Source organism: Octopus bimaculoides, chromosome 1 (genome assembly GCF_001194135.2).
Source record: "Octopus bimaculoides isolate UCB-OBI-ISO-001 chromosome 1, ASM119413v2, whole genome shotgun sequence".
Classification (NCBI taxonomy): Eukaryota; Metazoa; Mollusca; class Cephalopoda; order Octopoda; family Octopodidae; genus Octopus; species Octopus bimaculoides.
This window is the reverse complement of record NC_068981.1, coordinates 154,409,662-154,420,036: the sequence shown is the minus strand read 5'-3', so window position 1 is coordinate 154,420,036 and position 10,375 is coordinate 154,409,662. Positions and strand designations below refer to the sequence as shown.

The 10,375-nt window shown below is 31.6% G+C and overlaps 1 protein-coding gene across 13 annotated transcripts in view; it reads right to left on the bottom strand.

The window, feature by feature from the left end:
• LOC106868432 (supervillin) overlaps positions 1–10,375 on the bottom strand; it is a 269,304-nt gene that overhangs the window by 38,230 nt on the left and 220,699 nt on the right. For 12 of the 13 annotated variants that reach the window (XM_052971707.1, XM_052971702.1, XM_052971738.1 and 9 more), the window contains 2 exons: positions 7,157–7,330; positions 3,455–3,505 (listed from right to left, as the gene is read on the bottom strand). In XM_052971707.1, the coding sequence (XP_052827667.1) occupies positions 3,455–3,505; positions 7,157–7,330 (225 nt within the window). The remainder of the gene's footprint in view (positions 1–3,454; positions 3,506–7,156; positions 7,331–10,375) is intronic. The other variant, XM_052971725.1, reaches the window with a different exon arrangement.

Here is a 10,375-nt window from a genome sequence, read left to right as displayed (position 1 = left end):
TATATATATATATATATATATATATATATATATATATATATATATATTTATATATGTATTGCAGTAAATTGGTAGAAGTATTAGAGTGATAGATAGAATGAATACCTTATGGTATTTGTTACAGATGAAATCCTTCAGAAGTCATCTTCACTTTTCATCTTTCCAAGGTTGATAAATATGATACAAGTACTGGGGCTGATTCTTCTTTCTCCCTCTCCCCTCTCTCTTTCCCTTAATCAACTACATGCATGTAGCTGTGTCTGTGTGTGTGCGCGCGCGCACACACACACACACACACACACACAGAGCAGCTGTCTCAAATGTCACAAAGGATATCAAATTTTAAACACCTTTAATCAAATTAACCTTAAATAATCAGCATACAGAAATGCTATAAGATGTTCGGACTTATAGTGACTTTTGGGAACCCCAATCTATATAATGGCAGGACATAATAATGAAATAAACACACACAGTAAGCATCAAGTCATTGACAATCTGGTTTCATTTCCTAGTTTGTTGCGCTTCACTTCCACTGCTAAACGACTTTCAAAATAACACGAACAACACATGTTTTCTCTTTCTAAATGTATAATATCATACACATGAACACAAGAATTGCACATAATCTATTTATATATTTTCATATGACTATAACCTTGCATTTATAAATCCATATTAGCGTAAGAAAGTAGATACGAAAGTGAATGGATGTATCAACAAAGAGTTCTGTTAAAGTAGTATATGAATACAAAGAAACAAATAAGAGTTGGTTGTTACTAAGCAACCTTAACATCTTGGTTGTTTAGAGTTAGTTATGTATGTCTTACATAAACCACTCTTTCCAAAAAACGACTTGATCTGAGATGGTGTGTGATATTCTACTAATCTAGTATGGATTGGCTTTATTCCATACTTGAAGTAGGTGACTAACAGTTGCAGACATTACAAGAGCTCACATTTTGTTTCGGTGTAAATATGCTATAACTTATTTTACAGAATATCTATGTGTACCGAGAATGGCCATTAGGTTATATTTTCTAATAACAAGTATAAACAGATAAACAGATATGAATAAATAGGATTAAAAAGGAGAAATTGTTTCACACGTATACACAAACACACCTTTGCACACAGAGATACATCTCAAGTTAATGTTTGCTAGATTAAATCAGTCAGAATGTTGTGTTTATTATATATATATATATATATATAAAACTAGTCTTTTTTTTAACATGTGATTGAGTTCTCTGAAAGTATTTTTACCTTAAAAAATTACCAACAAATTCAAAACGTTTATATATTTTTTTAGTCTATTTTGTATTTCAGTTCATTCAAATGCTGTATAGAGCACATGACTTAGTATCATATTATTACTACTGCCATATCTAATGAAACTGGATCAAGAATCAAGTTGTTGGTTTTATAAGCATGCGAAAAAATAGTGTAAAATAAGTATTGACATATACTTGATTTAGTTTTTTCCTGAGTTTTTGCATTCTGTATATTTAGTATGTACACAGAAATTGTGATTCTAATTATCTTAATTTATTACTTATTTCTAACCATTTTTTGAGTACTTGAGGATATTACATCTGAGATAACATTGGTCAGAATATATTATTTCAGTACATGTATGTCTGACTCCTATATTCTTTGATATAAACATACTTATGACTAAATAAATACACAAACACACACATATTCATAATTCATATGAATATATCTATATAACACACACACATATATATATATATATATATATATATATATATATGTACGCACACATACATGACACATATGTAAATATAGACATATATGCATACATAATGTGTGTGTACATGTGTGTATATATGTGTGTATATTATGTGTGTGTATACACACATATATATATAATTGTCATATTATATGACAATTACACCTGATTAAGTCAGTAACATTTAACTTTACACCTCATACATCTTCAATTTCTGGCTGTGGTCAAAAGTCAATTAAAGAAAAGGCCCCACCTAAAAACATATTTCACTCAACACACCTGTCAAGTTGAAGTCCTCAATCAAGATCCAGTGATCCAATCAAAGTTATGAGGTATTTTCAACAGTTCATACATATTCACATACATATATATGTGATTATGGTATGTGCAGGCATGGATGTGTGGTTAAGAAGTTTGTTTTGCAACCACGATTTCAGGTTCAGTCCCAGTACATGACACCTTGAGCAAGTGTCTTCTACTGTAGCCTCGCCAAGCTAACCAAAGTCTGTGTAGGAAGAAACTGAAAAAAGCTTTTGTGTGTGTGTGTGTGTGTGTGTGTGTGTGTGTGTGTGTGTGTGTGTGTGTGTGTGTGTGTGTGTGTGTGTGTGTGTGTGTGTGTGTGTGTGTGCATGTGTGTGTGTGCACATGCATATGCGTGTGCACACACTTGAATGTTGACATTCTACACCTTCACTCGGCTTTGATTGAGTGAAATGGTGATATAATGTTTACATTCCTGGTTAACATTATGGCCAGCTTCTCTTCAATTTTGAATACAAGTGGAATAAAGAGGTCTTTTACTTGAAAAGCAGGTAAGAGTTAGCAACAGGAAGGGCATCCAGCCATAAATTACTACCAAAAGGAGCATGAAAGAAACACACACACACAAATACATGTATGTATGCATATACACATGCATATATGCACATGTGAGGTGCATAAAGCAGTAGGCTTTCTTTAATAAGATCAGTCTGTTGCAATCCTTCTGAACTCTGCCAGTTGGTTCTCATGCATTAGAGGTTTTCCTTGAATATCTAGTGCCCTGTATTCTTGGGCCAAATCTTTCCACATTTTCCTTCTTCCAGAGGTGCAACAAATGCTTCATGTCATTATGACATAACTAAAGGAAATAATTCATAGCCAATTTCAAAACTTAGTTGTATTACATTCAACTCTTTCAACCCATTACTGAGTGCTCTCACCTTTTATGTATAATAAACTGATACCTCTTATATAGATATACTAAACGTACATTAAAATAGGTTTTTATTCCATGTTAAGAGGCTGTGATAGGTCAATGTTTATTTTAGTATTTATTCTTTATAAGCTTATAGACCTGAAACTTCTCTGATCATCACATAGATTTGTATCTCTTGTGTCTGCTTTCTATTTCATTTCTTGAATCAGATACACACATTCATACTTGGAAATATAAAAACAGGATTTAAAATAAAAAGTAAAAAGGAAAGAGGTATGAGATAAGAAAGATAACAAACAACACACAACATTACTGGTATACTGACTTCTACTGATAGCAAGAACAAACCAGTTTGACTGAGTGAAATAAGTATGGGTTATGGCATACAATCAATTTATATTTTGGCTGATCAAATTAATAGGATAAATCAGCATGTGCAATGATTTTTCATAGCTGGTGTGCTAGTGCATCGACTACTCTAGTCATACGCAGTAACTTGCCTGTTGGCTGGTAAGCCAAGATCATCAACTGACATCTGAGGAGAATTATCTCTGGAAGATCAACAAATTAGTTGACATTTTCTCACAGTAGTACAGAACAAAACAAAGACAATGACAAGGCAAAATAATCAACATCCCAAATGGCCATTACCAAGAAAAACATACAAAGGATAATTAACATTATCAGATTTTGATTGATTAACAAAAGACACTTCAAATTTTACTTTTAGTTTTAAAGTACTGTTACCTACAGCATATGATGTCAAATGACAATAATTTTTATTAAAAAAATACAATGGCATGATGTGTGTCTGTATGTAAATATGAATACATATAAAGAGAAAGACAGAGTAAGAGAGAGTTGTAAAGAGAACTAAGCATTATATTGCTAAAATTTTAAACTAATTATTATAGCTGTTTCAGATATAGATGTATCTAGAGATAGCTTTTCAAAAGAAAGATAGATGATTTGCAATATTAGCATTTTGTGTAAATATCATATTTAAGCTTATTCAATAAATATTTTCTAAAAGATAAAAACTATAAAGCAATGTTTCAAACATTATATAGCAAATTTATATTACATTGTACTATTTTTCATATTAATCATTATTTAAAAACTATAAGGAAAATTCAAAATCTAAAAAGACAAAGTAATACTAAATCCAAATTCTGAAGGACTAATGAATCCCAAAAGAAAAACTGAGAAAGCAATGCTTTACTTTTTAAATTGACGTGAAAGTTATTTTTATTTCACCCAAATAACTATAGTAAACCCTCTTGCGCATATTCTAACACCACCCACTTATAAACATGTTTGTGTCAAATGGATCTTCTCAGAAATATTAATATACCTGTTTATGAGAATAAATATTACTGACAATACACCTTCCAAATACAGAAGGAATAACCATATTCTACCCTCGTGGGACACTGGCAATGGCCGAGCTATAGCTAACATACACATAGTATTAGGTATGGATGTGCAGTTAAGTTCACTTTGAAACCATGTGGCTCTGGGTTCAAACCCACACCACAGCACTTAGGGCATGTTTTATACTTTAGCCTTATGATGACTTATCCTTGATAGTAAAATTTGGTCGCTAGAGACTATGCAAGACTCAAAATATATTTGTGTGTGTGTGTGCACACGTGCATGCACACACTATCCATGTGTATTTATGTTTGTATGTATCATTCATTGCTTCATATGTACATGATAAACACAACGTCAAGAAAACCCAATAAGCAGTGTTTGACAGACTTAAGTCCTTTACATCATGTGAGACACCTCCTTGTTACTGCCTGAAATACATTAAACCAGTACTTGGCTTCTTGAAAGCTTGTAACCAATAGAGCTTTCATTCAGAATACAGCAATATGAAATAATAAATAAATAAATAAACTTTCTACCCCTGTGATGTCCACCTGCTAGAACCTATGTGAGAGAGAGCAGCAGAATTGCTATGGTAACTCTCCCAACTAAAAACATCCTGGAAATCTATGCTGTCATGTTATACCGTTCAGATAAACATCAGACCAAAGCTGGCCAATGAAACCTAAGATGGATAGTAGTCATGTTCCTTAACTATTCATTCCTTCGTCACATAATGCATACTTACAAAAAACTAAGAATTGTCATTGCATGACTCATTCACTTTGAATGAATAAATTCTGCTCATATGTATTTGGTACTTTTTCTTCTGTATATCTGCATAACACATGTGCCTGCACATACAAACACATGTCTAGGTATATGTATATATACATGTATCTGTGCATTTACATATAACACACAAACATATATAGAACTCTCAGACAGCTACTTAAGTATATAATTCATACTACTTGGTTAAGTATAATTAATCTACATTAAAACATTTTGCTTAATTTCTTACAACAATTTTATATTGGTGAGCCTTTTTTTTTCTTCTTCAAAGAAGAGATGCTCTTTAGTGTTCATAAATTTGGCAGATATTCTCTTACATGCTCTGAGCATCAAGTCTTACTAAGAATTTATTATTGTGAAGGTTATATACATTGTAATGCTTGCTACTGGCATCTCTTATTTCAGAATGACTACAAGATATCTTGTTCATATGGAGATACTGATTTCAGATTGACATGAACTTTGTTCTACTAAAAGTTCTTTATTTTAAGTCTCCTCATCATTCCCCAATAGCTGACTCTGTCGTCTTCATCCTATTTACTAAAAAAAATTTGTAAAAGGAATCCTTGAACTTTCTTGACGTTGAGGTTTATCATCAAGAACCAGAAATTCCCAATTTACAGTCTTTTAGAATACAGTTGCACTTAATAGTCAATGAAGCAGGCTGAGAACTTCAAAGAAGAAACCCTACATGATTTGTCTGGAAAGATTATGTTATTATGACAACTGAATTTGTTTCTAACAAACAGAATATCTTTCTCACTACAAAGAGAAAAGAATTCCTTAGTTCAATAACTTCAATCATGTATGTAAACTACAACACTATTGTTCCTACTACCTGCTCCATTACAACTCCATGTCACCAATATTTACATAGCTCACATGCTTTATGTCTGTATGCTTGCCCACTCTTCCCTGCTCTCTCTCTCTCGCACAGAATACAATCCTAAAAAATTTTTTAAACATCAGTCCAACTGTATGAAAACTTTCCTTTTCTATGAATATTTTATATTTTTCATTTATACATTTATTTTTTGTAACCTTTCGGTTTATTTCATTTATATTTGCATATTGCCTGAAAACCTGTAATAGTATGCATAATGTCACTAGACAAATAGAAAATTCGTTATGAGTGGAAACATCTCCAAACTATTTAGAATGAATAAACAGCTAATTGCAAAAATACAAATTGCTTTGATTAGAAACCACATTTAAACAATTTATCTCTTATTCTTTAGGAGTCAAGATATTGAAGAGGAACTGGATTTAGAAACTGTTGTGTTTTTATTTATACATGCATGATATAACTGATAGAAAGTTTGAAATTCACAGTAATTATTTCACAAAATTATTAAATATAATGCCAGATAAGTGTTATCATAGAGGAAGGAATATTCTCAAAATGAGTAAATATGACATCAGAGATCTGACACTCTAAACCAACAAAGTTTTCAGCTACTGCAAATGTTACATCTAGTTTGTCATATGCAGCTGTTGCATAATGACAAGTCAAACACTATAAAGGTTATAATATGTAATAATTTCATTTTAAAAGCAATAAAATAAACACAACAGTTTTGCATCTGTTCCAAAAATTCATCACAGAAATACTACAACTTCTAAATAGGTGAATAAATACCAACACATTTGAATTATGATATGTGGATACTTTTATAACCAACCAAGATGATTAGAGCTGCAGCTGAAATAAAATGCATTTTGTTATCTAATTCTGGACTACCATGTCCTGAAATCTAAAAGATCTTTGTTATGTTTTATAGGAACAAAATGAATTCTACCTTAAATACGTTCATTCATTACCTTGATAAAATATTTTCTTAAAATATACAAAACTTACTGAATAATATGCACACACATGCTTAAGTGCATTTGTATGCTTCATAGAGAAGGAAAACTATTTTAAAACTTGTTTTAAAGGGCCTAATAAAATTAAAAAATTTTTGTATGTGGTATATTTTTTTTGTTAATTTTTATCTATATAAAGTGAAATTAAAATAACTTTATAAATTTACCTTTCTGCAACAGATCCGCTTAATTTAACAACAGTTTCAACGCCTTCTGAAGCTTCTTGCTTTTCACAAGAAGTCACAGGTTCAGTAAGGTGGTGATGACTAGTATAATGTTGTTGTTTACGTGGAGTACATGGAGCTTTATCAGTTGGTATTTCAGCAACTGGTTGACTTGACCTGTGTTAAAAAAGAAAGAGGGGATTTTCAATATTTATCACTGAATCTGAATAAAAATTAAACAGAATATTGAAGTGTTTATTTTTCCTTTTTATATTTCTATGGGAAGATGTAAATGTTACTTGTACTTTGTACGATAGTTAATTTATCTGTATTCTGATAACCATCTATACGTTTGTAGCTTCAGAGTATAAGCATATCTAATATGGCTTGTAGAAAAAAGAAATGCAATGACTTTGCTTATTAAAACTTAAACTCACAAAAAATATGTTTTTGATTAGCAGATAAGTAAATTATTTTCGTACAGTAAAATGTAAAAAAATCATCATCATCATTATCTAATATCCCTGTTCCATGTTGGCATGAGTAGGATGGTTTGACTGGATCCAATGTGTCTAAGTACTGCACTGAGCTGCAATGTCTGCTATGACATGGTTTTACAGCTAGATGCCCTTCTTAACACCAACCACTTTACAGGATGGAAAATACCTAATGAATATCTAGAAGCCAATAAGCATTCACAATATAGAAATAAAATGATTGTGCTTAGACAAGGCATTTATAAAATATAATATTAAATATCCTTGATGAATAAACTAAAACAAACTGACAATAATATAAGTTAACATCTATCTATTTTAGTTGGACATAAAGACATTATAATTTAACTTTGGTATATTACTGGTGCCTATTTTGTTGATCCATGGAGATAATATCAAAGTCAACAGTGAAAGCATATGAATACAACTAGTGTAACATTCTACCCTTGACACCAACTTCCATAATCACAAAATTTATACGACATAAATTTATCTTAATCTATATCTAATTCAACTTATCTTAATATGTAACTATGTACTACTAGATAACAGCTGAAAGCAATACAGTATGATAATCAAATTTAATCACTCATTCACACCTAATATATGTGCGTTTCAGCATGTACTTACCAGGAAAATTAATGAAGGTTTTTATGTGACAGTATTAAAAATACTTCAAGATGATGTATTTTGAAATACTTAGTAGATCATGCATTTACACATATATATGCAGGCCTGGGTGGGCAAAAGTTTTTGAGGAAGATTTTCAATTGCCCATGCATGCCAGTTCACTACCATTGTTTAGTTTAATGATGAATATTAACAATGAAGATAAAATGTATAGAATAAATATTCTTCTAATAATTCTACAAAAACAAAAAAAACATATTTCAAGTGTTTTCTAACATATATGGCATGCCAGAGAACATTCTTAAGCATACTGAAGATATATTATGTCCAGGTTCTTAAAGTTATCTAAGTGTTTCAGTATTTATTTAAATCATTGAACTACATATTATTTGATGGGTAGGTTGCATGGTCAGTAAATCAGAAGGGAAATAATGTTTATAACAATAAAGTAAAGTCAGAAGGAAGAGTGGCTACATGGACTAGAGAGAAATTAGTTGATTTATCAGGCAAGTGTCTTCTTCTATAGTCCCAGGTTGACCAAAGCTTAGTGAGCGGATCTGACAGAGTAGACAGAAACTGAAAGAAGTATATGTATTTGTGTATATACGTATGCATGTAGGTTCATAAGGTGTGTGCATGTGTGTGTATGTGTGCATGCATGCCTCTCTGTGTGTGTGCATGCATGTGTACCTTTGCATGTGTGTGTGCATGCATGCATGCCTGTGTGTGTGTGTGTGTGTGTGTTAAATAACAGAATAGTCAAAACTGGAGCAACTTTTGATCATAAATCTGCTACAACTGGGCTGATCTGGGAGTAAACAACACCAAAACAACCTTAAATGAACAACCAAGAATCTACCAGCAACATATTCTAGACAAAATATATCAAAAGTACAGTACTGAAACGTACATTGATCTTATCACAGAGCTTTTATGGTAATAATCATCTACACAATGCAACAACTAAATCTTCCATCACCCTTTTCCTTCAATATAGAAATCACACATTTCAAGTCCTAAATCATAGAAAAGTTGAAATGTTCAAATCATAGAGAAGTTGAAATCACAAAGATGAAATGTTTATCCCTTGACCGCTACCTTCATGTCATTTGTCAGTTTTAGATAGCATCAACAATAAGAATACAGAAATAATGTATTCATTTTTTATTGTTATGTACTTTAGTTTTGTATGTTTGCACAAAATACTTAAACAAAATAATTGGCAGAAAGAATGGCCATCTCCAATTATAAACATATTTGCTGTTTAATTCCAGCTTATAATTAATATAAGGAAATGAAATATAAATTTTATTATCATACAAAATATAAAGTACAAATCCAAGAACTATGGCAACAGAACTTCTCACTAAGCTGAATACTGAATCAGGTTCCCAAGTTCATTCAAATCTTGAACATAGAACAGCAAGCTAACACAATATCAGTTATTTATAAAGTGCTACTGCTCTTTCTTTACAGCAGTGAGCTGTATCTAGTTATATTAGCTATTTACAGCTAAATCAACAGATCCAGCAAGAATTAAATGTCTCAGCTGCTGAAAACAATGAAGTGACAGTGGAACCTTATCAATCCACCAGCTCTAAGTAAATGGTGTGTGCGTGTGTGTGTGTGAGAGTGAGAGAGAGAGAGAGAGAGAGAGAGAGAGAGAGGGAGAGAGAGAGACAAGGAAACAGTTTTCTAAAAGAATGACAGAATATTTGATATATATTTGTGATGGAAATATGTAGAGTTGGTGTATATATGCATGCACGTAAAAGCTAGGACATCAATCCCTTTCATATAACTACCACTGTAGATTAAATTCACCAATGTAAACAAGTAAGTGTACTGTCTGAAATTTGTAGTATAGGATTGACATAGTTCCTTTTCTTTCTTTCCCCCTTTCTATTCTCTACTTCTCTCACAGGCATTTAGATGCTGTCCCTATATTAAATGTATTAAGTGTAAAATGCAAATAACTCTTATAATCTCCCATCTGATGTCCTCAACACTAACAATTACAGTAGTCAGTGTGTGACTATCAAATGAGAACACATAATCAGCTGCAAAGATTATATATATATATATATATATATAT